This window comes from Lepidochelys kempii, chromosome 2 (genome assembly GCF_965140265.1).
Source record: "Lepidochelys kempii isolate rLepKem1 chromosome 2, rLepKem1.hap2, whole genome shotgun sequence".
NCBI lineage: Eukaryota > Metazoa > Chordata > Testudines > Cheloniidae > Lepidochelys > Lepidochelys kempii.
In genome coordinates this window covers 231,068,935-231,096,645 of record NC_133257.1, presented here as the reverse complement: position 1 = coordinate 231,096,645, position 27,711 = coordinate 231,068,935, and the positions used below count along the sequence as shown (strand labels likewise).

At 41.8% G+C, this 27,711-nt stretch overlaps 2 protein-coding genes across 11 annotated transcripts in view; one reads left to right on the top strand and one right to left on the bottom strand.

Annotated features, from left to right (window-relative positions):
• Positions 1-526: 526 nt before the first annotated feature.
• Positions 527-27,346, bottom strand: ARL5B (ARF like GTPase 5B). The gene is made up of 6 exons (XM_073334182.1): positions 26,533-27,346; positions 13,989-14,049; positions 12,516-12,663; positions 6,832-6,915; positions 4,921-5,072; positions 527-2,569 (listed from the first exon to the last, which is right to left on the bottom strand). Exons 1-6 carry the CDS (start codon positions 26,576-26,578, stop codon positions 2,521-2,523), a joined length of 540 nt encoding a protein of 179 aa, XP_073190283.1. The 5' UTR covers positions 26,579-27,346; the 3' UTR covers positions 527-2,520.
• NSUN6 (NOP2/Sun RNA methyltransferase 6) overlaps positions 26,875-27,711 on the top strand; it is a 52,616-nt gene continuing 51,779 nt past the window's right edge. For 3 of the 10 annotated variants that reach the window (XM_073334166.1, XM_073334165.1, XM_073334167.1), the window contains exon 1: positions 27,124-27,711. In XM_073334166.1, coding sequence (XP_073190267.1) covers positions 27,177-27,711 — 535 coding nt within the window. In that variant the 5' untranslated portion in view covers positions 27,124-27,176. The other 7 variants (XM_073334171.1, XM_073334179.1, XM_073334180.1 and 4 more) reach the window with 6 other exon arrangements.

The following is a 27,711-nucleotide window of genomic DNA, read 5'->3' as shown; positions in this document are numbered from 1 at the left end:
ATAAACCTCCTTGAAAGAGACTGGGTATGGCAGCGTATATTTGGGAGTTGGAAAGAACCCCTGCTTGCTGACAGGCCCATTTTCCATTACAATCTTTAAGTAAAAAATTCTGATGAAAATTAAAAAAAACAAAAGTAGGTGAGATTTAATATTAGCTGTAACAGTGTAAACATCGTGGGAAATCCTCACAAAAGGAAACCCAGTATTTTGAGTAGAAATGTAAAATTTAATCTTAATCAACTTAGTTTTGTTTATAAATAACAGAAAAGCTTAAGATTCATAAGAACTATTTTTAAATATGGCCTGATTTTCAGATACTGGTCATATGTATGTGCATGCATTTTGCATGTGCACATTCACAAGTGTTGGTGAACAAAGCAGCACTGATGCTTCTCTTAAAAAATCAGGCCCATTATTTGTTAAATAATGGATTTTTGTCTGAGAAAAGCAAAATACTGTGGCATGCACCACACTTTAGGTAATATACTGCATTACAACAAACTGTACTTTCATAATTTTTAATGAAAATTAAAAGTGATTATGTGGAAACACCTATAACTCCATTTCTAAGATATGACTGTTGCACAGTTTTTTATGTCACTGAAATGCGGAATGAGGATTCCTTACAGCCAATATATTAACTGCTAAGAAATATTTTTAAACTGCAAACCGTACCAGCATTACATTCACTACGGATAGGTGAATTGTAACGTACTGAATACTATCATTATGAACAGCATAAATTGAAGATGGTTGAGATATTCTAACATGCGGTAGGGCTTTCAACTGATATTTTTTTAAACCCAAATGGACAACTCAGGTAGCAAAACACTATATCTGAGTGTGTTTGCCAGACCAAACCCTTCATTTCTAAAGTAACATTGTGAGTGTGACAATGGCTATTATGGAAAACAATATGAAAATTGATGTAGGAAATGAAGAGGTGGATTTTCTATTTCTATTGTCAAGAATGCTTATTAATCATTTTCTCTCCGGCTGAGAAAATTAAGTCTGCCCTGTAGGGATGCTAAAGTGTTGCAAAAAATTTCATTTTATGTTTCGTTCTAGTATGCTTCAGCATAGGACTACTTTCTTCTAGATCAAGCAGCTGAATGAGAACCAGGTCAGATTTGATAAGTGTCCTTGTGGAAAACAGTGTCTATAATATTTTCACAATAAATTTGAATTATTAAAATATAGTGCAACATATCAGTACATTTCACATTCAGTATATTCACTGCAGTTTTACTATGGTCGTAGTTCATAAAGCTGTAAGCTGCACTGATTTAAAATCAAAGTGATTGGTCCCTTATGTTAATCAGCAAGTAGGAATTTAATCTTGTTCTGTATTTGTACTTTTAGTTTCTCCCCTAAAGTAAGGTTCATTCTTATTGATTGGTATAACCATTAAAACATGTTTAATCAAAATAGTCAACATTAAGTTTGGTACTTTTTTGCTAAATCAGGAGGATATTCTATATACACATTCATTTAAACAATTATATCACTTAACATACATTTGTTCAGATTCTTAATTTGTACATTGTTAGAAAATGATGAACGAAGCATTTATTTACTAGATGTTTTTTGCTCTGGATTTGTGTCAAGCTGTATTTGGAAATTGGAATTAAATTACAAATATACAAAACAGCATTTTAAAGTTGTTTCTTAATTAAATAAAACGATTTAAGTGTTCTGGATATAGGATGCAGAATTTTTTTCTTTAAGTGATTTTAAAAGATTACACTAAGTTTAGCTCTTTATATGTTGTCAGTTTTAAATATTTAAACTGGTTCATTTTTAAAAAGAAAAATGCATTTTAATTAAATAATAACTCTGATTTTTATCCACCCTGCAAAGTTGTGTTTTCAGGTAAAAATACGACCCAGAACTACTTACCTCACATGGGAATAAAAAAGGGAATGTTTTATTTTAAGGCAGAAATTCACTTACACATATGAAAAAAAAAACAAAAAAAACCCCCAAGCATATCAACAACCTATAAATAACTGTTTCAATGCTGACTATTACAATTCTTAACATACCTAAAACCTGCCTTGGAGATAGCCATATCTGCAATTGGGCCATCTGAACATAGATAGCCCAATCTTTTGAAATCATTAAAGTTATGCTAGGGTATACGTCAATCTACTCACTTTTTCCCCAGTGTTAATGAAGAAATTTAAGGTAGTAAATTACAGAAACAATTTGCATCATTACAAAAATCAAGTGTGAAATATTTTCCATGATGAAAGATATCTTACAAGGCAACCACTGAAAAATTAGAATAGCCAGGAGAACTTTGATACTGAAACAGATTCATATGTTCATCCTGTGGAAGAGTAGTGCATTAAAAAAGTTAAAAATACTTTGTGTTTCAGTTCAGCTGCACTTGATTCAAGTGCTGCTCAGAGGTTTTTGTCGTTATAAATTAAACATGGTTGCTCCCTTAGCAACCAGAAGTACCAGGAAAATGTTCATGTTCACAGAATAAATAGATGCAGTCTCTTTTGCAACAAGTTATCTCACTCCGATATGGGAGGTCATCCATTCCAGACCTTGGCATAATCTGAAAATTAATAAGAGAGGTCGCAATGAAGCTTAACCATTTGCTCTCACATAAGTCATCCTACCAAAAAGCATCATCTTTCGCCATCAATTACAGGTGCACGTGGCCTAGGTAGGATTTCTTTTAAAGCTAAAAAGATACAATCACATGAAAGAAAGTCCAGCTTCAATTTCCCTTCCAGAGCCAAAACATGCTACTCTCAAAACATATCATACAAGGAGTGAAAGGAAAGATATAAAAATCTTAATGGGTTTCCCACATAGCAGTACAGATGACTTACCACCAGGCCTTAGGGCAGGAGTTCTCAAACTTCATTGCACCGTGACCCCCTTCTGACGACAAAAATTACTACACAACTCCAGGAGGAGGGACGGAAGCCTGAGCCCGTCCAAGGCCTGCTGCCCTGGGCAGGGGGCGCAAAGCTAAAGCCCAAGGGCTTCAGCCCTAGGCAGGGGCCTGTAACCTGAGCCCCGCCACCCAGGGCTGATGCCCTTGGCCCGGGGCAGTGGGGCTTGGGCTTTGGCCCCAGGCCCCAGCAAGTCTAACGCCAACCTTGGCGACCCCATTAAAATGGGGTCCCGACCCACTGTTTGATAACTGTTGTCTTAGGGCTAACACAAATATCACATTTCAAATGCTGCTTACATTAGATCTTCACTGAATGCCAGGGTGAGGCTAACACAAAATCATGTCTGGCTAAAACTCAAAAGTTGACAGCTAAGAAGCACCAACGTTGTTTTAATCCATCAATATACAACTGCCAGTGACATTTCTCTTTTGGCTGTAGTATACTGTCAAACCCTACACAGTATGATCCATTAACAGCTTTAATTTTGGTAACGTAATAGGGCCAAGGAGAGAGTGATCCTTCCTTTTCATTAAAGAAAGCCTTTTTAAATAGTATTCAAATGATTCAAATTAAGTGAACAAATAAAATTGTATTTTGAGTACATTAAAGAAAAAGGCACTGGCTTAATTAATGTTTACCTACAATAAATTTTGAAATGAGAATGTGGAATTACATAGATTCCATATTAAGAACAAAGTTACAGTAAGTACATCACCAATTTAAATATGAAAGGAAATAATTTGACCTGAAAATGTAGATCTATTTACACAAAACCAAATCCTCATGAATTACCCATCAAAGTTGCCTCTAGCAAAAATAGTAGCAGCTAGTTGGACAAGTCAGTGGCTTAATTTTTGGAAATAAATATCCAAAATTAATAGACCAAAAATGGGTCAGCACCTTCCATTATAAGAGGTCAGGGTAAGTGATAGAGGTACAGACAGACACTCACTTCACAGGACCGTCGCAGCTGTATCTGAAAAGTAAACTTCACATTTCATCATTGTGGGGAAGATTTTTTTTTTTAAACTTCTGAATGATCTGCTATATCCACTACTTTTGAAGCCCTGAGGCAGCATTATCACAGAATATTCTTCTACTATTTTACTGCTGAAACAAAATGAATTCTACAAATGATGAGGCTGTTTGAAAATCAAGGTGGAAGTTTAGGGCACTTAGGAAAACTGGGTAACTGAATCTGAAAGAAAAACCCATGGTTAGCTCCTGTCAGACACCAAGAATGTCTCATCTGTGAAGGCAAGGGGTCTGAGGAAAGCTCAGTTTTAAATTTTTGTAACTTTGCTGGCATAACTGAGATAGAAGTTTAAATGTTAATAAGTCAATTACATCAACTGCATATAGGTAACAGGTTTTACACCAGTAACAAAGTAGGTCTTCAAGCCATAGTGAATGTTGGCAAACATGTCTTTTTGAGTATACATCTGAAAAGTCAAAATAAGGTCTGATAGGACTGCATATTAAAAAGACATTCCAGGATGAAAGGGTGGAAGTCTCCTGGTAGGGATTTCCAGGAGCACTAAAATATTTGTTGGCTTCTACACAACAGAAAATGGTGTTCATAAGTGATCCTCACAGTGAGGCTGAAAGCCACACCCTATTTATATTCTTTACCCTCTGGTCAAGTCAGAGTTGCTGCCCTAGTGTATAGAGAGTTGAAGCAGTCACCCGGGTATTACAGACACTAAGCAAAGAGCAAGTAGGCTAGCCAGTCGACATAGCGAGAGTCAATAGGAGCGTAGAGCATCATTCTTTCAAACGGCTGAAAAATGCTATCAGTTAAAGCTGGACGACTCAGCTGTAAGGAAGATCCAGAGGTTAGCCAAGGGGAAGATGCACTTAAGGTGTCATTATGTCTGCAAAGGTGAGAATAAGAAAAATCCTATTTCAAAAGATCTAGATCGGTGCCAATGAGCTTCTAAATCACACAGTTTTCCATTTATTTTACATTCTTGAACTTAGACATATGTAACGTGACACCTACCCTTCTCCAGTCAAAGCACAGCAGGACTGAATGTGCCATGGGTGATCCTTTATAGAACTAAGGGTGAGGTATTTAGATATTTCAGCAGCTGTCATACAACCTTTCACGTCCTGCTTATTTGCAAAGATGAGAACTGCAGCCTTCCGTAAATCCTGGAAGCAAGACAGAATATGTATAGTACTTACGATGCCAATGTTATGATACAAATCTAAAAGGTTATATAATGTTAAATATATTTTCCGACAGTTACAGTAAAGTCATTCTATATTAAAATTATGCAGTAACATTTAACTTTGAGAGGCTTTCTACAACAATAAATTATAATGGAAGACAAACAATGATTCATTTAGAAAGCTGTTCTAACATTCCTCAGGCATCAAATTAGGGTTTGCTTCACTTCTCGGTCCTTTGGTCTTGCCACGCTTCACTGATGACTAATTTGAAGACACAATAAATAATATATTTTTTGAAGCAGCTCAGTATGTTCAGACAATTATATTACTATTGGAGGAACATTCTGGAAATCTTTAAGTGAGATAATGACAGAGTCGAAGAGTTAACATGCCATCATTCCGCTGAAATTACTTCCAACTCTAGGTGCTTTTTTTTTTTTTTTTTTTTTTTTAAATAAAATTAAATGTTTAGAAATTTTATAAGGACAGGAAAGGAAGAAACTATACTTCTTTAACAAATCCACTTCATATCTTAAGACCTTTGTCACTTTTGAGTAAAGGGCAGTACTTACTAGTAATGTTTGAATAGTTTAAGTTAGATGTGAGTCGTTTAGAATGTTGTCTAAACTTTCCATGTAACTAAGGCAACAAAAATAGGAACAGCAGATTTTTTTGGAGCAGGGCAAGAGATAAAAAAGACATTTCATAACCAAGAAACCATTAGGTCAAATTTTAAGAGTTCAATACCAATTAATCTGCTAGGATTAGTGGAGATCCATTTCTATGTCTGGATGCTTTGAAGAAACAAAAGCAAAGTTAAGGTCCAGTGCTGCAAATCCATACTCTCACAAGTAGTCCTAACTTATAGACTAGTCTGACTGAAGTCAGTCATCAGGACAACTCAAATGAGTTAAGACTTCTTAGAATCATGGATATGTAGAGCTGAAAGGCACCCTAATAGGTCATGTAGTCCTCCCCCCCCCTCTTCCCCACCAATGCTGAGGCAGTATTTGAATAAGTGTTTGCAATATTGGGATCCATTTTGAAATCATAGGGAAGATTTTGAACAAAGACTTCTTTCCATCCATTTTATAACGTATTTTACACCCCCAGACCCAGAGCAAAAACTATTTTTATTGAACTGACCCATTTACAAACAATTTCCTTTCATTTTTAGAAATAGATTATGAACCACTCAGATAACACTGAGTACTGCTCATAGCTAAACTTCATTTTAGATCAGAAGGGAAGCAAGCATCATCCAAAGATTAAGCATTTATAACACTATTTATGATTCTTTACATTAATAGGAAAACTAATCTCAAAACTTGTTTTAGAAGCTTTTAAGCGTCTTCAAAATTTCATTTTTAACTGTAGTTGTAAGACAGAGGACGGAAAAACAGTACAAGTCAGACAGCATGAAGTTAAACATACAAAAACTTTTTATAATCTGTATAACTTTTATAAAAGAAACTGCTACCTTGTTACAATAGAATGAACCCTCCTAAGAGTGTTAGAACATGGAGCATGTATTTTTCATGATATTCTGACTGTTCTTGTCTAGACACCGACAATCTAAAATTTTTAAAAAGCACAGTTAATGTACATCAATACCTATGCTAATGAAACAACTTTGTTTTGTAAAAGGTTAAGTCTTCATGTTTATAATTATTTGGGTGCTAACAAAAAAGGAAGCCTACAATCCAAATGTATTGGAATACTGAGTTTTTAAATATACCTCATGAGCCAACATTCTGTAAAGTTCTTCTTTTGTGATAGAAAGTCGTTCTCTGTCAATGCTGTCAACAACAAGAATGATGAACTAGGGAAAATAAAAGAAAAAGGCTTTCTCAAACTACATGTAAAAAGGTTCCATCTATGTATTTTCTGTAGTCTGAACTTTGCAAGAGAGACTTATTGGTTAGTAAATGTTCTTTATGCATATCAGACCTGGACTTTCCTAACCAATGCATCTGACTTCAGAAAGCATGCTCCACACTTTGTCCCAATCAGATTTTGGAAGGCACTTCAGATTCTTAAATCTTGGGTCGAGTGCGGTAGCTATCTTTAGAAATCTCACATTGGTACCTTTGCATTTTGTCAAATCTGCAGTGAAAGTGTTCTTAAAATGAACAACATGTTGGGTCATCATCCAAGACTGCTAGAACATGAAATACATGGCGGAATGTGGGTAAAACACAGAGCAGGGGACATACGATTCTCCCCCAAGGAGCTCAGTTACAAATTTAATTAATGCATTACTTTTTTAATGAGCATCATCAGCATGGAAGCATGTCCTCTGGAATGGGGGCCAAAGCATGAAGGGGCATACGAATGTTTAGCAGATCTGGCATGTAAATACCTTACAATGCCAGCTACAAAAATGCCATGCAAATGCCTGTTCTCATTTTCAGGTGGCATTGTAAATAAGAAGCGGGCAGCCTTAGCTCCTGTAAATGTAAACAAACTTGTTTGTCTTAGCGATTGGCTGAATAAGAAGTAGGACTGAGTGGACCTGCAGGCTCTAAAGTTTTACATTGTTTTGTTTTTGAGTGCAGTTATGTAACAACAACAAAATCTACATTTGTAAGTTGCGATTTCATGATAAAGAGATTACACTATGGTATTTTACTCCTGGGGGAATTCTGTGTCACTGTGCATGCACAGAATTCATGTCCCCTGCAGATTTCTTTGCTTCCCCACAGAAAAATGACTTCTGACAGGGAAGCAAAGGAAGCCGCAAGAGCGGTCACGGTGCCACTCCCTGGCAGCCAGGCAGGTCGGCTTGGGTGCCTGGAGTAGCTGGTAGAAATGTAAATCACCACGGGGGGCGGGGGGGAACGGGGATGGGCAGTCGTGCGTGTGAGACAGCGTGACATCCAGTCCCTCTTGCTTGCTATTGCAGCATGCTCGGCATGGAGGGGCAGGGCTTCAGGGTGTTTCTGAGGAGGTAGGAGTGGGGCAGGCTCTGTCCCCTCAGGCAGAACAGAATGTATAGAATCACAGGATGTGAAGGGACCTCGAGAGGTCATCTAGTCCAGGCTCCTGTACTCATGGCAGGACTAAATACTATCTAGATCATCCCTGACAGGTGTATACTCCTGGGGGAATTCTGGACCACTGCACAATGCAGAATTTTGAAGAAATTAATGTGCGCGCAGAATTTCCTTTCCCCCACAGAAATGGGCTTCAAGTGCTGCTAGTTGCCACTAGGGATCCAGCAGAGCCCAGCTTGCCCATAGAAGACGCTACTGAGGGGGAGGGAAAGGGAGCTAGAGGGTTCCTGGCAGCTGCAGTTCCCAGCGTGCCTTGAGAGGAGGAGAGGGTGGCGGGCAGGAAACTCCATGTAAGCCTAGTACTGAGCATCAGGCTGTTTCTCCCTCTGTATCCCTGGGCTCTATGGGGGCAGGATTGTGGGTGTCTGGCCCCAGGGGGCAGGAGGAGGGGAAGAAACAGGAACTGGGCTGTCATAGGGGTTTCTTTAATTCTATTCCTGCGGGAATTTGTGTGTGTGTCTGTATTGCTACAGACATACTTGCTGACAGGTATTTTGAAATAACTTACCAAAATAATTGAAACTGGCATGATTATGGAGTATTATTTTGACAAATAAAATTAGCAGAATTTCGCATAATTTAAAAATTATGCACACAATATTTTAAGGCACGGAATGCTCTCAGGATTAGGTATTTGTATGAGGTGAATTGAAAAATACTATTTCTTTTGGTTATAATTTTTTACAGTGCAAATATTTGTAATACAAATATAAAGTGAGTACTGTACATATTGTATTCTGTGTTGTAATTGAAATCAATATATTTGAAAATGTAGAAAAACATCCAAAATATTTAATAAATTTAAATTGGTATTCTATTGTTTAACAGTGTGATTAATTTTTTTAATCATGATTAATTTTTTTTAGTTAATAGCATGAGTTCACTGCAATTAATCGGCAGCCCTATATGATATAGATAATATATCTATATCTATATAAAAATAAAATAGTATACTTTACTGTAGATCTAAGGTTGGATTATCAGCCCCAAGATTGTCTCGTGCGTTCTGGCTATTGTACATACCCTGCTACACAAGTGCATGCAAATCCCAGATTACACATGTGTAGTCAGATGTGAACTTGCTAGTCATGTGCATAATGGAAATTTGACCCCTGGTGACTGCATAGTTGAAAGCCAGGCACAGAGCAATGATCACTTAGTCAGTGTGCCTTACGTATCAGAAAATGTCTAAGGTTGGATTTCCCCAAATGCACCGTAAAATACATTTTCACCTGTTACTATCTGGGCTTAAAAAAAATTTAATTGCCAATAGCACAGAAAAGATTTCAGTGCTTGTTGGAGGCCTGAGCTTTGCATTCACATAGCGCTTAAGGGCCCTTATTCTAACTGGAATCTCTAGACCAGTGATGTCAAACTTGCAACCCATAGACCAGATCTCTCCTGCCATTAATCTCATGTTAGAGAGGAAATCCCAACAATGCTGACATATAAAGTGTCATCAACTATTTCACATTTTTGTGGTGGAAAAAAGACGAATTGGGAATGAAGCCCACTGACAGGCGAAGTTAGTGGCTGCACTGAAGAAAATGGAGAGACGGAAAACAGCGGGGGAAGAGAGAGAGAGAAGCCCGAGGAAGGAAAAGAAAGAGTAGAAATAACACGGTCTTAAATGGGAACATTTTTCCACTGAATGATACTGAATAGAAGAAAGAATTAAAAAGTTAACCACCACATAAAGCTCTACACTCAATTTCTGGGCAAACCTCCCATTGAACGAAGAAGGAGCTCCACTATGGACTAAAGGGGGCCTGGGCTCTCAGACCCTCCCACCTTGCTCAGTCTCAGAGCCTGGGCTCCAGAGCATCTACAATGTTATTTAGCATCGTAGCACAAACCCAAGTCAGCTGACCCGGGCTCTGAAACCAATATTCACAAGAGGTGGCTTTTACCAAGTAAAATCATAGTTTTTACCACCTGAGAAACTAGCTAGAAAGGTCTTAAACTGGGACTATTTTTAAAACTGTTTCATTAAGGTTACATTTAGTTTTAGCTACACATTAAAACTGTGGTTATATATGGCTATAGATTCATAGATTTATTTAGGACTGTACAAATAGAAGTAAAACTGGAGTGGACAGAATACTAACATATGTAATTATAATCCTGAAGATCAGAATAACTGTCTGATAAACTAGTTATCTGTAGACATGGACCACAATTATTAAAAAAAAAAAAAAAAAACACCTTCTACATATAATTCTTCAAAATGTGAATGAAAAATGCAACTACCACAATGGCACCTTCTCATTGTGTCCTATTATATCGGGCCTTCGCACTGTGATTACCAGTCATCATAATACAGTAAACTGTCATATCTGCTATAAACTACACACACTTGGGAAAAGGTTCCATTTGAACACAAAAGAAACAATGCACCATAGTGGCTCCCCTGTGTGAAGTTGTTGGTAGAACGCAAGCTGGCTACGTAACTTCATGCTATCATCTGGGATAGTCTTTAACAGATTCAGGCTCTTCCCCCAAATTCCAGCCCCTGTAAGTCTTGGAGTGTTGTGCAAGGACTGCAATTTCTTGAAAGGGAGGAGAGCAATCTATACTACTTTGTTAGTAGCACCAGCGAACTGTTGAAGCAAGACAGGCAGCACCCAGGGCTCTGCTGCCGTCTTTCTGGGTAAAGCAGGATTCCAGTGCTAGCCTGAGGGAAGTGATGTGTAAGAACTCCTGCTGCAAAGACTAGCAGAGAAACGAATTTAGGTAGCAGGAAGGCAGCTTATTGGAAAGTGGAATGGCTATTCAACAATAAGGTAGTGTATGCTTTTGTTCTTTTCTAAACTATTCTGTCTATGTTTATTAAGGTATTAAATATCAACGTCTGAAGATCTTTGTGATAGATGACTGAGGTTTGCACATGCAAACTGAAGTTATGGAGATTTAATACATGCTGCACAAGCCTTATTAGGGGTCAGCAATTAAAAAAACCCAAAGATGTTCATCTTTGCAGTGTTATAAACCAAAGTGGAAACAATACATTGGTCAGCTGAAGTCACCTCTCACCTTTCTATCAATGGCAGCTTTATTGCTATATCATTCCTCCCATTCAGCTGGTGTTACTTTTGTCCCCTAAATAAATGCAGCAGCAGCTGCTGACGATTTTTATACAGTGCTGCATAGCAAAACTTTTGTTCTCTTTTCACTACTGTCACTGCTTCACAAAAACACTACTACGCATGAGAACAGAAGCTAAACCATTCGCTTGCGGTCTCCATCCCCACTTAAGTTTTGCATTCACTGTGGAGAAATGTGATGTATATATTGCTCTTATTTTTCTCAAACAAGTTAGAAAACAGTTTCACTTAAAACCTGTGTTGAGCTAAACAAAACTCTTATAAAACCACTGAAATCTAAAATACAAGCTGTGCACACACCGGCAGGCCCAACTGGGCTGTTAATCCCAGAGGACAAATAATACCATTTGTCTAGAATAGGATGGAAGAGTATTCTAAGTATTTTTTGCTTCAGAACCTTCAAGCCCAGCATCCCGTCATATAGAGGTTTATTACAAGGCATTCTAAACACATACATAATGTATCTTTGTTTGTACTGTACTACTCAATTACAGGGTGCCTAAGCAGCAGGTGACAAATTTCAAAACAAAACAAAAAAAACACTAAAATATCTCCTGATCCTGAAGTATCTATGCTAATACACATATTCAGATGTGCAGATCTAGGTCTGGAGTTAAAATACATTAAGAATTACTCTGTTCACTTGAAACACAATTTTTGTTCCACTAAAACAGTGGCGCAAAACCTTTCCAGACTATTGTACCTCTTTCAGAAGTCCGATTTGTCTTGCATACCCCTAAGTTTCACCTCACTTAAAAATTACTTTTATTTCTGATTTTGTAAGCAAGTGTCACTGCATGCTATTACTGAAAAATTGCTTACTTTCTCATTTTTACCATACAATTACAAAATAAACCAATTGGAATATAAATATTGTACTTACATTTCAGTGTATAGCATATAGAGCAGTATAAACAAGTCACTGTATGAAATTTTAGTTTGTACTGACTTGGCCAGTGCTTTTTATGTAGCCTGTTATAAAACTAGGCAAATACCTACATGAGCGGATGTACCCCCAGAAGACCGCTGTGTACCCGCAGGATTATGCAGACCCCTGGTTGAGAACCACTAATCTGAAAGCTTGATTTAATGAAAATACAGAGCCATGACCTTATATCATCTACTGCATTTGGGCCTGAATTCTGTCCTTACATATGGGTAAATTCTTCCATATCCTATTAATGTAATCTCCACCCAAGCTATCAGGACTGAAATCTATATTTATTTGCTTTATTTTACACTTTGGGAGCAACTTCACATACCTCTGTATTTGAATAATAGGTATTCCACGATGACCGTAATGACTCCTGTCCTCCAATATCCCACATAAGGAAATGGGTATTTTTTACGACTATTTCTTCAACATTGCTTCCTATGGTTGGAGATGTGTGGACCACTTCATTCATTAAGCTAATGGAAACAACATCACACCACAAAAACTAATTAGCAATATCTTGAAACTTCCTAATGTATCAGTCGTATATTGTGACAAGTTTGTATAACAAAAAGTATATCCTTTTCATTCCCTTAAAGCAATTATTTAAAACAATCTTTTTCATCTAAATTTTTATTAAAGATAAAATAATAATGTATTAAAGCTATATAGAGACATCTTTTCTGTAAAAGATTTATTCAATTTGGGTGCATGTTATGAGTTACAATCAATGAGTGAAGACACTGCCCTTTTATCTGCATATGTAGTAGTATATACCATAGATAGGGATAAATATGCAGACAATTATACATGAACGTCCGGTACAGAAAAGTGAAGTTTAAATCTGATTAACACTTTGTTAATATTAGTAAAAATCTAAAAAATTTACTTGTTTCAAAACAAAAGTTGCCATGATACAACAGGTAACCATCATTAGAGACAATATTTTTGAATCTTGCTAGAATAATCTGAAGATAAAGTTGTCAAAGCACGTGGAAAAGGTAAAGGTTGTCTGATTTCACAATAGCTTCTGAAAGAAATTCTGTATCTGCAGCTGAAAATACCTCAGTACGAACTTTAAAACAATGGTTTATTTTGTCAACGTAGAGTACAGAAGAAAAGGGTTTGGGGAAACATTCTTTATTTCTTTCTATCTAAATGTATATACCACTTTCATCATCACAGTAATTGTGTGCTTCCCAAGTATTTATACATTTATCCTTTATACCCTTGTGAGGTAAGGAAGAGTTTGTTTTGTTTTTAACTACAGCTACAGACCATAGCCATTTATTGCAGGAGCCATGGCAGCATGATGAAATATTATTCTGAAGGAACTGTTAGTTCCACCAGTGACATGCCTTTGACTACGGGGGAGATGACAATTTTTTCTTCTTTTGGAAATAATGGTCTGTACGTGGGTTTTGCAAACTGACTAAAAATAAAGGCAGATACAAATTTTAAATTAAGTTTCTTTCTGGAAGCTTTCACCAATGCGTGAAAGGATTTTACCACTCATCAATTACCAAAGATCTCAATTGCAGAGATTTATTTTTTGTCCTCGAGAGCACTCTGTGATACTCTGTGCTGAGTATCTGATTCACATGAAGCTCAGCTCTAAACAATTCAACATCTGTATCTATTTTATTACTATACACACAAAACTTAAGTATTATTGAATGACAAATACCTTCCTTGGACAAGCTAAGCTCTGGGTACCCCAGAGTTTTCAGTCAGGTCTCATACATTAATTGTGAAAGAAAGTATTAAACAAACAGAAGTTTTAAATAGCTCATATACTTACAACTGGTAAAGAATGGTGGTCTTTCCTGCATTGTCAAGTCCCACTATTATTACTTTGTGTTCTGCACAAAAAACAAAAGTAAACTGTTGTGAGCAGCCAAAGATACATTAACCACTTTTCTGATATTAAAAAAAGGCAAGGCTGCCTTGCCTGTTTTAGGTGAACAGCCTGCACAGAGTATGGAAGACTCCTAACTAAAAAACCCACAAACCAGTATCTTCTCCAGAAAGAGTTATTATACTTACAAGGAACATAAGTTAAGTCCATGGTAAAGTTTTATTTTAAAGGAATGATTATTAATAAAAAACAATTGTTTCATGCAAAAGAGTAGCATTAATATAAAAGTAAGCTTGAGAAATAAAGTAGACATAAGAACATGAAGACTGCTCACTGACTGTGCAAACTTGGTTCTGCCAATGTACTTATTACTTAAATGTTTTTAAGATATGTTCAGTTTGCATGAAAATAATTAGAATATGTGCCAAAGTGAAATTTCTTGTACATTTTATATTCCGAAGTTAAACCAAATATAAAGACTGTATGTAATTTAAGACTTAGCTCTACAAAGCAAGCCAAAAAGTGTGTGTGTGTGTGTGTGTGACTATAGGTACTTCAAGTTAAGAACACAATTCCAGAATGACCAGTATTTTAGTAATATTTAAAACAGATCAAAAACTAAAGCTGAATATTTACAGCAGGCAAATTGAAGAACTTGGCAACTCAACAAATTTTCTTGCAACTCAATCAAGGTAAATCTAAAGACTGCATATAATACTATGTTAACCCACCATATAGCACTGAATGAGATGCCTCAGTTTATGGATTGCATATATTGATAAATTATTTAAGGCTATGAAGATGCCATATTTAAATGGATAAGTATAACTTTCTACTCTTAGCACGGCAACTCCTGAACCCCAAGCGCTTGACTACTTAACAGTTACTCCTGGGGGCATTCTGTGCCAAAAAATTAAAAATTCTGCACACAATAATTCAAAATTCTGTAAGTTTTATTTGTCAATAAATAAATCCAGCATGGCAGTGGGGAGCACAGGCCACTGGCTTCACAAAATTGGGAAATCACCCTGCAGCCTCCCCACCCCAGGGACACAGACTCAGTGGTGAGGCTGCAAATGATCCTAATGCAGCCTAAGCTCTGGGCCTGCCCCAGAACTATCAGGTGTAGGGCAGGCGAGCTCAGCCAGGCAGGATACAAGTGTGGAGGGGCTCAGTGTGGGGGGATCCAGGTGAGAGGATTCTGTGAGACAATTTGAGTGCAGGCAGCTCAGTGGGGAGTCTAGGTGTGGGGGAGCTAGATACACAGAGCTCGTTGGAGGCATTCCAGGTGTAGGGGCAATGGTACTCTGCAGGGGCTTCCAGGTGAAAATGGTTGGGGCTCAGCCGAGAGGTCTGGGTGTGGGGGGCTTGGTAGGATGGGAATCTGGGTGCAGCTAATTGGGGGCCAGTGACAAGGGCTCATCGGGGGGGGGGGGTTGAGTGCAGGGAGCTCAGTGGGGAGTGGTCTGGGTGCAGGAGGTGAGGTTCAGTGGGGTGAGGTTTGCGTATGGAGGGCTAGGCAGGTTCTGAGTGTACAGGGTGAGGCTTGGTGGGCGTGTTTGGGTATGGGAGGTCCAGATGCACGGCGGTTGGGCAGATGGGGGAACAGCTCCCCATACAGTGACCTCTCCCCCCACAGCTGAGGAGAGATGGGGGAAGGAACCAAGAAAGGATGCTGAGCTTCCTGCAGCTAAGGGAGGTTTCTGGGGGTAGGTCTGACACAGCCCCAGACGCTCCTTGCAGGGAAAGAGGAAGTCCCATCTTCTTCTGCCTTCAGCCCAGCTGGGACTAGCAGCTGATACCGGCTCAGGGTAGAAGCCACTGGCTGGGGTGTTCCCAGCCCTGCAGTGATTTACCTCTCTGCTGGCTGCTCCGGGTTCCTGAAACGATGTACCTGCGCAGCTAGGGGATGGTGCATGACTGCTCTTGCAGTTTCCCTTTGCTTCCCTGTCAGAAAGTCGTTTTTCTACAGGGAAGTAAAGAAATCTGCGGAGGAAATGAATTCTGCGCATGCCCAGTGGTGCAGAATTCCCCCAGGAGTAAACAGGGATATGCCAAATGATGCATTAATACTTTTTCATGCTACTGTACATAGATAAGACTATTCGTAGCCTTAAAATGGCAACTATTTTCTTCACACTAAGAAAAAAAAACACATTGACAAAGGCAGCTACAAAGCAGGTTAAATTACCACAAGTCTTCTGTTTTGATTTTTCCACTATGCATGTGCAAAGTTGGATTGGAAAATACAGCAAAGGGTATTTTTACTCTGTTCAAAACAGAGCAGAACTATGAGCAAATGAAGAGTTACAACAGAATTAAAACTCAGACTTAACTATGGGGTACCAATATATGCTTCAACAAGGCACATTTAAAATTTTAGTCCACATATTCAGAACATCACATGGATGGAAAGCTACAGCTTACTCTGAAAAAAATGGTACATACTTGTTAGATTTATAACAAAAGTGTTATAATCTTTGATATGCCTTGGAATTTTAATTTTTATGAAAGTTAAATTACTTTTCTTAAAAATATTCAACTAGGACTATTAAATATTTATCACATCTACTGTATAAGGAACAAATAGATGTGGACCGTCTGTGACACTCTGTACCTTGGGGGGACACCCTACACCCCCATGTTCATCTTTATAGAATGATTGTGTGGTATCCAATGAAAAGTTTGTCACATTGAGTGTCTTCAGAAGGCTCATAATGCTCTGAGCCTGGTTGTTACAGTGATGTTATAGTAATTGTTACAGTAATGTTATAGGTTATACTTTCACGTATATAGTTATGAGGGTGAACATGTATCCTGATGGCTTAAAGCAAGCCCATGTGAAAACTCTCCAAGAACAAAGAGGCAGTTCACACCTCGTCAGGGCACAGATGGGACAAAGCCAGCCCAGCCTCACAGGAACAATGGACACTGGCTTAGGCAACAACAAAGGAATCTGTTAGACCCTGGAGGGAGTCATGCCCTTCCTTTGGGTAGTTCAGGACTGCAATGAGGTAATGCTCACTTGACTGTGAAGCGGGGTGGGGGCAAAACCAAGAGGAAAGAAAGGATATGATAAAAGGGAAAGACATTTTGCCATATTCTCTCTCTTCCACCTACATCTACAGACACCACCACCACCAAACGACTGAACCACTGATCAAAGGGGAGAGCCTGGCTGAAGAGCCAGCCTGTGGTGAGAAGCATCTAAGTTGTAAGGACATTCAAAGTGTTAAGATCAGCTTAGAATCCTTTTTGCTTTTATTTCATTTCACCAAATCTGACTTGTTATGCTTTGATTTATAATCACTTAAAAATCTCTCTTTATAGCTAATAAATCGGTTTGTTTATTCTACCTGATTCAGTGCGTTTGGTGTAAAGTGTGTCAGAGGCTCCCCTTGGGATAACAAGCCTGGTACATATCAATTTTACCCAGGTACACAGGAAACAGCCCCTTCCCTATTAAAGGACCGGTAACTCTGAATTCCCATTTTCTGTTTGTTTGTGGTAAAAAGCTTGTCTGCCTAGCTGAGTATGCCAGCTCCATGATCCAAAAGCACTTCTGACCTGGAGAACACAGGAGGTGGTGGATCCCTTGAGTGTATGGGGAGAAGAGCTGTGCAGGCACAGCTCAGATCAAGTTGTAGAAATATGGACATCTATGAGAAGATTTCTTGGAGTATGTTGGAGAAGGACTACAAGCAGTTCCAAGAGAAAGTAAAGGAGCTGCATCAGGATTACCAGAAGGCAAAGGAGGCAAACAGTCACCATGGTGAAGCACTGCAGACATGCCACTTTTACAAGCTGCAGTAGGCTACACTCTGCGGTGACCCCACCATGACCCCCAAGAGCCACGTGGATACCTCAGAGTCAGAGTCTCAGGCCATTGCAGGCAAGATTGAGGAGGTGGTGTTGGAGGAGGAAGATGGGAGACAGGCAAGTAGGGGATCCACTGTCCCAGAGAATCAGGAACGGTTTGTAACCCCAGAGCAGTCCAGCCAATCGCAGCAATGCAGCGTGGCCGAGCGTGATGCCAGAGAAGGAACCTCTAGTGAGTATGCACTTAGCATTAATATGGTGGGATCACATATTCTTATTTGCTCTTTTTTATTTAAATAACCAGTGGAAGTAAAGCAGCTGATTCTCATTGTCTGGACCAGCTAGGCAGAGGGTGACCTGCGAATTACATACACAGGGATGTCTCAGGAATCCTTCATAGAGATCTCAATCCTTTGTGGAAGGTTTCTCTGGAGGGCTGCCTTATTTCTTCCACTGTAGTAGGACACTTTCCCAAGCCACTCCAGTATTAATTTGGTAGGCATCATCACAGTACACAGCCCAGCAGCATAAGGATCTGGTCTGTACCTGGATGCATGCAGCAGCTGTTCCCTTGCCACCTGTTACCCTCAAGAGTGTAATATCAGCTAGGATCACCTATGGGAGACTGTGGTAGTATTCATTTCAATTTCTCAAGCAGCAAACACTAGTGTCTGTGTGCCCCCCCCCCACCATGATTTTTCACCTCTTCCCCCACCACCGGGGCTCCAGAACCTGAAGCGACCATGAGGCAGGGTCACTGGAATCAGGTGGGCCATGACTGCCCACTGTTTCACATGGTTGTGGTTTGGGTGGCAGGAGTCACCCTTTCCTCCACAAACTGCAAGCCTCAGGCAGGCAGGGTGCGGGGATATGGGCCACCCCATACCTCTGACCGGGGCAGGTGGAGGGTCTGGGCCTTCCCAGAGGTGGCCCGGGCTCCATGGGAGGCTCTTACCGCTGCCTGGATCCAGCTTCTAGACTGGGCAGGGGGTGGTGCCTTGGGTGCCAGAGAGCAGCAGTGGCTACGGGCGGGGGTGGGGGATTAATGACTACGTTGTGGTGGCTATAGCAAGCAATCTCCAGTGATGCCACTGCCAAGGCTTGCAGTTTGGGGCGGGGGGGGGGGAATGCCGGTCCCTGACCCCCACACTAAGCCCACGTTACCAAGGGTAGGGTAATGGCCCCTGGGCCACTATGATCCCATCATGGGCTGCCCCCCTCTTCTGCAGATATTCTAGCACCCTTGTCCCCCAGCTATACTCATCACGGCTGGGACAGCAAACTGGTTCAATAAATATCTTGTAGAAATGAAAATGTTCTGCTTCACACTTGCGTGGATTCTGGGGAGTGATTTTTGTATAGCAAATCTGCACTGGAGATTGGGTCTGCATGGACAATTGTTCCTTTGTGCTTTGCATGTTTTACAGCTGAAAGTGTGGCCTTCAACTCTTCCTCCACACCATCAGAGAGGCTCTCCCAGATAAGACGAAGGTGAAAGAGAACGCGCGATGACATGTTTAATGAGATAATGAATGCCTCTGGGACAGTGGACACTGACCAGATGGTGTGGAGGATTGCTCTTACAGGGAAGAAAAAAAAGAAAGAAAGGACATTATGAGCAGGACAAAAGGCCAGGAGAATAAGTGTTGCATGCAGCAGGCGATGTTGGGGATTCTGAAGGAACAAACAGACATGTTTAGGTGTCTGGTTGACCTCCAGGAGAGACATTTTGAATCTCTACAGCCCCTGCAGAATGGCATTCCAAAATCACCATACTCCCCCCTCACACACACATTCCACTAGACATGGGGGGCCAGTACAATATCCTTTCCACTCAACTCTGGGGGATGGTGTACAGACTCACAGCTGCACATACACTGATGTGTGACAGGCAAGGCCAGTTTGTTTTTGAACAAAAGATAAATGTATTTCCCTCCTGTATTTCCAAGGTTTAATTCGATGTCACATTTTTGTTTATATATGTGTGCAATAAAAGTCCATTTCTTAAAAATGAAATCTTTACTAATTCAAAGCACTGGGGGAGGAGAGATGGCTAGGGAAACTTAGGCACTGGGTGTGTGAACGAGTTCACACAGAGCTGGAGTTGTGGCTAGAACCCAGGAGCCCTGGCTCCTATCCCCTCCGCGTTCTAAGCAGTAGGCCACACTCCCTTCAGTCATAACCACCACCGTAGTGGCCCTCCATGCAGGATGAGTTGGTGGATTGCAGCCCATTCCCCGGGCATCGAGTACATACCCCCCACATACCCCACCCCGGTAGTGCCTTTGGAGGGGCCAGGAGCTGAATGGACTGTGGGGTTGTCTCCCCAGCACTAGGTTGGGAGGCGGGTCTTGTTGGTGAGTGCCGGGAGTCAGTCAGAGAAAAGCAAGAAGTGTATTTCCAATGTTACATTACTACACACACAGAGCAGTCATGGCAATGTTCAGACTATTCACATGCAAAAACAGAAAAGCAACACGTCACAGTGTGTCATTAATAAAATGGGTTTTCAAAACCTCCCTCAGATGCACTGCTCCATGCTGAGCTTTTATAGCCCTGGTATCTGGCTGCTCAAAATTAGCAGACAGCCTATTCACCTCCAAGCCGCAGCCCTGTGAAAACTTCTCTCCCTTTGCTTCACACATATTATGAAGCATACAGCAGGCAGCTATCACCATGGGGATATTTTTTTTCACAGAAGTCTACCCTAGTGAACAAACTGTGCCAATGACCCTTCAAACAGCCAAAAGCACATTCAACTGCCATTTGGACTTGCTGAGGCTATTGCTGAAGTGCTCCTGTCCAGGTGTCCGATGTACGGCTTCACAAGCCATAGGAATAAGGGGTAAGCTGGATGTTCCAGAATCAATATTCGTATTTCAACATCTTTAATAGTGATTTTGTGATCCAGAAAGGAAATCCCTGCTTGCAGCTTTCTGAACAGGTCTGTGTTCTTAAAGATGAGGGTGTCAGGCACCTTCCCAGAGCATCCCACATTAATGATGGTAAAACGCACCTGGTGATCCACCAGCACTTGCAACTCCATTGAAAAGTTCCCTTTCCGTTTACGTACTCTGTATCAAGGTGGTCTGGTGCTAAGACAGGGATGAGTGTACCATCTATCGCCCCACTGCAGTTAGGGAACCCCACTGCAGCAAAACCATGCAATATCTCCTGAACATTGCCCAAAGTCACAACCATTCTTAGCAGAAGATGACTAATGGCCCTCCATATTTGGACCACAGCAATCTCAATGGAAACTTCCCAACTCCAAATTGATTCCTCACTGACCGGTAGCATTGCAAGCTTCCAGACAGCGACTGCCACTAGTTTCTCCAGTCAGAGCAAGTCTCATTTTAGCGTCGCTGCGCCGCAGGGCTGGGGAGAACTCCGTACACAAATTCCAGAAAGTGGCCTTGCGCATACAAAAGTTCTGCAGCCACTACTCATCATCCCATACCTGCATAACGATGTGATGCCACCAGTCAGTGATTGTTTCTCGGGTCCAGAAACAGCGCTCCATCATGTTCAGCTGCTGTGCAACTGCCAACAGCAACCATGAACTGTTTTGTTCCATGGCTTACAGCATTGTTACTTGAAGGACACTGCCATATTCCACAGGGCAGTTTCTCTTGTGGCTCTGGAAATACTGAAGGATAAGGTGCACAGGGTTTGCAACGCTCACCACAACAGAGCACAGCTGTGTAGAGTCCTTGCTTCTCTAGAGATGGTGTATATGTGGCTATGCCAGCCTTTTGAAAAAAGGCACAAAATATTATGGGATGCAGATGAAATCATGAGAGGGAGAAAACTGTATCATGGGATATTCGAGCCATGTTCCCAGTCACCTATGCAAGAATGTTTTATTCCCACGAGGCATTGCAAACCCTTCCCAAAACCACCTGTGACGAGTTGCACTGTGGGATATCTACCCACAGTGTGCTGCTCTCTACATCGACGCAAGAGCTGCTAATGAAGACACTCTCCATCAACACAAGGACTGTAGTCTAGACATGCACAACCGACTTAATTAGTGTGGTGGCTGTATGTCAACTTAAGTCAACCTAAGTTTGTAGTGTAGACATGCCCTGTCTTGTTGTGAGAAGAAAGGAGTTCCAGGTGTTTGGGCTCCTCCCTAGCTAGACCACTGTTGCTAATTTGAATGTCTGCACATTTTAGGAGAAAATAGTGCCTGACAGAATTAAGTTAAACATGCTGTGCAAACTTTATATACTACTTTCATCACAATATTATCTAATTCAATATCGTAACAACTTTATTTCCTGTTTTTCCTTAATACATGCCTGATTTCTCTTACCTTTCAATAATGTAGTATTCTAAACTAGTCACCTCTACCAGAGTACAGTTATCTGTTAGTAATCAGAGACATGTGACATTAAGCAGTATAGTAAAATGTGTATTTCCATATATATTGGTAGTTTGATAGCACTTCACTCAAATACATGTGTGAGGGATATTTTTAGTGAAAGTCAGGGACAAGTCACAGGCTGCCGTGAATTTTTGTTCATTTCCAGTGACCCGTCCATAACTTTTTACTAAAAACATGCAACACAAAACCTGAGCCTTACATAAAAAACAAAGTGTTTTTTTGGAAAAGGTTAGAATGAACCATGCAGAGAAAACAGTTATTTTGATTAGGCTTCACAATTCGCTTTAAACAGCAAATTTAAGGTATCTTAATGACCCAGTGGATGAAATCCTGACCCCACAGTAGTCAACGGGAGTTTTGATCAACTTCCATGGAGTCAGGATTTCACTCTAAGCCTTCTAAACCTTTGCCTCAAAAATGGATACTTATGTTAGGGGCAAGAACCACACTCTTCACTACAAAAAGAAAAGGAGTACTTGTGGCACCTTAGAGACTAACCAATTTATTAGAGCATAAGCTTTCGTGAGCTACAGCTCACTTCATCAGATGCATATCGTGGAAACTGCAGCAGACTTTATATATACACAGAGAATATGAAACAATACCTCCTCCCACCCCACTGTCCTGCTGGTAATAGCTTATCTAAAGTGATCATCAGGTGGGCCATTTCCAGCACAAATCCAGGTTTTCTCACCCTCCACCCCCCCACACAAATTCACTCTCCTGCTGGAGATAGCCCATCCAAAGTGACAACTCTTTACACAATGTGCATGACAATCAAGTTGGGCTATTTCCTGCACAAAGCCAGGTTTTCTCACATCCCCCCCACCCCCATACACACACAAACTCACTCTCCTGCTGGTAATAGCTCATCCAAACTAACCACTCTTCAAGTTTAAATCCAAGTTAAACCAGAACATCAGATAAGTTAAACAGATAAACCAGATAAGTTCCTGGGTTAGTGGTTCTGTTGTGTGGTATGTGGTTGTTGGTGAGCATTTGCTTCAGGTTGCGGGGCTGTCTGTAGGCAAGGACTGGCCTGTCTCCCAAGATTTGTGAGAGTGTTGGGTCATCCTTTAGGATAGGTTGTAGCTCCTTAATAATGCGTTGGAGGGGTTTTAGTTGGGGGCTGAAGGTGACGGCTAGTGGCGTTCTGTTATTTTCTTTGTTAGGCCTGTCCTGTAGTAGGTAACTTCTGGGAACTCTTCTGGCTCTATCAATCTGTTTAACCTGAAGCAAATACACACCAACAACCACATACCACACAACAGAACCACTAACCCAGGAACTTATCCTTGCAACAAAGCCCGTTGCCAATTGTGCCCACATATCTATTCAGGGGACACCATCACAGGGCCTAATAACATCAGCCACACTATCAGAGGCTCGTTCACCTGCACATCCACCAATGTGATCTATGCCATCATGTGCCAGCAATGCCCCTCTGCCATGTACATTGGTCAAACTGGACAGTCTCTACGTAAAAGAATAAATGGACACAAATCAGATGTCAAGAATTATAACATTCATAAACCAGTCGGAGAACACTTCAATCTCTCTGGTCACGCAATCACAGACATGAAGGTCGCTATCTTAAAACAAAAAAACTTCAAATCCAGACTCCAGCGAGAAACTGCTGAATTGGAATTCATTTGCAAATTGGATACTATTAATTTAGGCTTAAATAGAGACTTGGAGTGGCTAAGTCATTATGCAAGGTAGCCTGTTTCCTCTTGTTTTTTCCTCCCCCCCACCCCCCCAGATGTTCTGGTTTAACTTGGATTTAAACTTGAAGAGTGGTCAGTTTGGATGAGCTATTACCAGCAGGAGAGTGAGTTTGTGTGTGTATGGGGGTGGGGGGGGATGTGAGAAAACCTGGATTTGTGCAGGAAATAGCCCAACTTGATTGTCATGCACACTGTGTAAAGAGTTGTCACTTTGGATGGGCTATCACCAGCAGGAGAGTGAATTTGTGTGGGGGGGTGGAGGGTGAGAAAACCTGGATTTGTGCTGGAAATGGCCCACCTGATGATCACTTTAGATAAGCTATTACCAGCAGGACAGTGGGGTGGGAGGAGGTATTGTTTCATATTCTCTGTGTATATATAAAGTCTGCTGCAGTTTCCACGATATGCATCTGATGAAGTGAGCTGTAGCTCACGAAAGCTTATGCTCTAATAAATTGGTTAGTCTCTAAGGTGCCACAAGTACTCCTTTTCTTTTTGCGAATACAGACTAACACGGCTGTTACTCTGAAACTCTTCACTACAACAGCTTATTAGAGTCTTGCAATTTTGATTTACTTGGCATTTAAAAACCAAGTAAACATATTAAACCAGCACCTTTCAACCAAGTCAAATAATTAACCAAACAACACTTAAAAAACAGCTTATTGTGAGCAATAAAAACAAATCAGTTTCAGATGTGCAACTAATTTATGCTACTTAAATGGAATCCCCCAAAATCAGGGGACTACAAGTATGTGTATACAAGCTTTATAGAATTAACAACATTCATATTTTGCCTGTCAGCAATTTTATGTAAGAAAGTAATATTTTATGGGAGCTGGAAAGATCATGGACCACCCCCCCCCAAAGTAAACCCAACTCTAAACGTACATAAGAATGGCCATACTGTGTCAGACCAAGGTCCACCTAGCCCAATAAGCTGTCTTCCAACAGAGGCCAACACCAAGTGCCCCAGAGGGAATGAACAGAATAGGTAATCAAGTGATCCATTGGCCATCCCATCGGCAATTCTCAGCTTCTGGCAAACAGAGGCTAGGGACGTCATCTCTGCCTATCCCGGCTAATAGCCACTGATGGACCTATCCTCCATGAATTTATCTAGTTCTTTTTTGAACCCTGTTATAATCTTGGCCTTCACCACATCCTCTGGCAAAGAGTTCCACAGTTTGTGCACTGTGTGAAGAAATACTTCCTTTTGTTTGTTTTAAACCTGCTGCCTATTAATTTCATTTGGTGAGTCCTAGTTCTTGTGTTATGAGAGGGCATAAACAACACTTCCTTACTTTCTCCACACCTGTCATGATTTTACATCTATCATATCCCACCTTAGACATCTCTTTTCCAAGGTGAAAAGTCCCAACCTTTTTACTGTCTTCTCATATGGAAGCTGTTCCATACCCTAATCATTGTTGTTGCTCTTTTCTGAACCTTTTTCAAATCCAATATATATTTTTTGAGATGGGGCGACCACACCTGCACACAATATTCAAGATGTGGGCATACCATCGATTTATATAGAGGTAATGTGATATTTTCTGTCTTATTATCTATCACTTTCTTAATGGATTCCCAACATTCTGTAAAAATTCCCAACTACCTCTGCATATTGAATGGATGTTTTCAGAGAACTATCCACAATGACTCCAGATCTCTCTCAAGTGATAACAGCTAATTGAGACCCACATCATTTTATATGTACAGTTGATATTACGTTTTCCACTGTGTATTACTTTACATTTATCAACACTTAATTTCATCTACCACTTTGTTTCCCAGTCACCCAGGTTTGAGAGATCCTTCTGTAGCTTTTTGCAGTCTGCTTGGGACTTGACTATCTTGAGTACTTTTGTATCATCTGCAAATTTTGCCACCTCACTGTTTACCCCTTTTTCCAGATCATTTATGAATATGTTGAATAGAACTGGTCCCAGTACAGACCCTTGGGGGACACCACAATTTACCTATCTCCATTCAGAAAACTGACCATTTATTCCTACCTTTTGTTTCCTTTTTGTTAAACCAGTTACCAATCCATGAGAGAACCTTCCTTCTTATCCCATAACAGCTTACTTTGCAAAGACACAGAAAGTTTGACCCCTTCAATCTGACACAGCCAACATTACATTATCTTAACAGCACTGTTTCCCAGCTGACCGCAATTTGGATGCACAGTTTCACAGAACAGGACTCGGAAGAAGAGAGGAACCGTAGCTAGTGAGACCCTCAAAGTCTCTGCTGTTGCAGTGATGAAAAAGTAAGTTTGAGAGAACAGGGTGCATTAGCCAACCCCGCACTGAACTAACCTCCCCCGCTTCGATGCCAGCCTACGACCCCCATTCACACACACTCCAGGCACTCTCCCCCCCCCAACTCACACAGATACACTCCCCCCACCCGCTCCCTCAACACGCGAGGGGCCTCCCTTCCCCATCACAGCCGGGACCCCATGCCTCCCTCCCCGGCAGCCCCCCCAACGGACCAGCGGCTCCCCCAAGCCGGCACAGCCCCGCCCCCGGCGAACGCCGCTCACCCTGGTCACAGAAAAAACTCCACAGCTTAGCAAATATCAGGCCCATGGCTAGGCTCGGCCGCGGCCGGACGACGTCACGCTCCGAGAGTCCCCACGACGCAAAGGGGCGCCAGCCGGCACTGGCGACTCGAAGGCGGCGGCCGCGCCTGGTCCTATTGGGATCCAGGAAGTGGGCGGGCAGAGCCCGAAGAAGCAAGTAGGCGGAGCCACCCTCAAACCCGCCTCCCCAGCCAGCCACGGCAGCCAATGCCTTCCCCAACCGCCTTGCGTCACTGCGTGACTCCGCACGCCATTACGTACGTGCCCTCCTCCCTGACGTGAAAAAAATAGTACGTGGCGTCACCCTCAGCCGTGGGGCTGGGTGTTGCGTTCTCCGACGGCCTGCGGTCCTAGTGCCCCTGGGCGCAGCGGAGCGTCAGGGGACACCGCTCCGCCGGGAAGCCTGCGCTGCTGCACGCCCCCGGCCATTGTCCCCCCGCGGGGGGCTGAGCACCTCACCCGAAGCCCCAGCGGCCCGTAACCGCTGGGTAACGGACGCGGCGCCGGGCGGTAACTGCTGCTGGTGGGGAAATGTGCCGGTTGCAGGTTGGGCCCCGACCCACGCGCTGATTGTGTTGGTTTGAGGTTCCCTGGCTGGCTAAGTAATGCCGCGCACCATAGAGAGCTACAGCTCCGTCAAAACCCGCGCAGAGAAAATACCGCGCTTCTCCCGGCCGTCCCTGTTTCACCTCTTGTGCCTCTCTTTCGCGAGGCATCCAGGGGGCTGCCGCCCGGCTGGTTCTTATTCCTGTGACGCACTGCGGGGCGGTGGGGGGGGGCACTGCTCTGGTAACGCTCGGGCAGAGCTTTCCGCACGGGGCTGGCCGTGCGCACGTGAGTTGTCCCCGGGAAGCCACAGGGGCGATTCAGGGGGCTCGTGGGTCCACAGGAGCCAGCCCGGTGCCCCGTTCTCCTGTGAGCTGGGGCCGAGCGGCGCCCTCGCGCGCTCCCCGACGAGGCCTGAGGCGGCGGGAGCGGCCAGGCGGGCATCTGCCGCCGCGCTTAGAACTCGCCTCAGCCCCCGACCCTTTGCCGGCCTGACGGTCAGTGGAAGGCGGATGAGCGCAGCTGACCAAGCCCAAGGGAGGCTCGGGGCGGAGTTTTCCGCCGTACCCCGGAAGAGGCGGGCTGCGGCCGAAG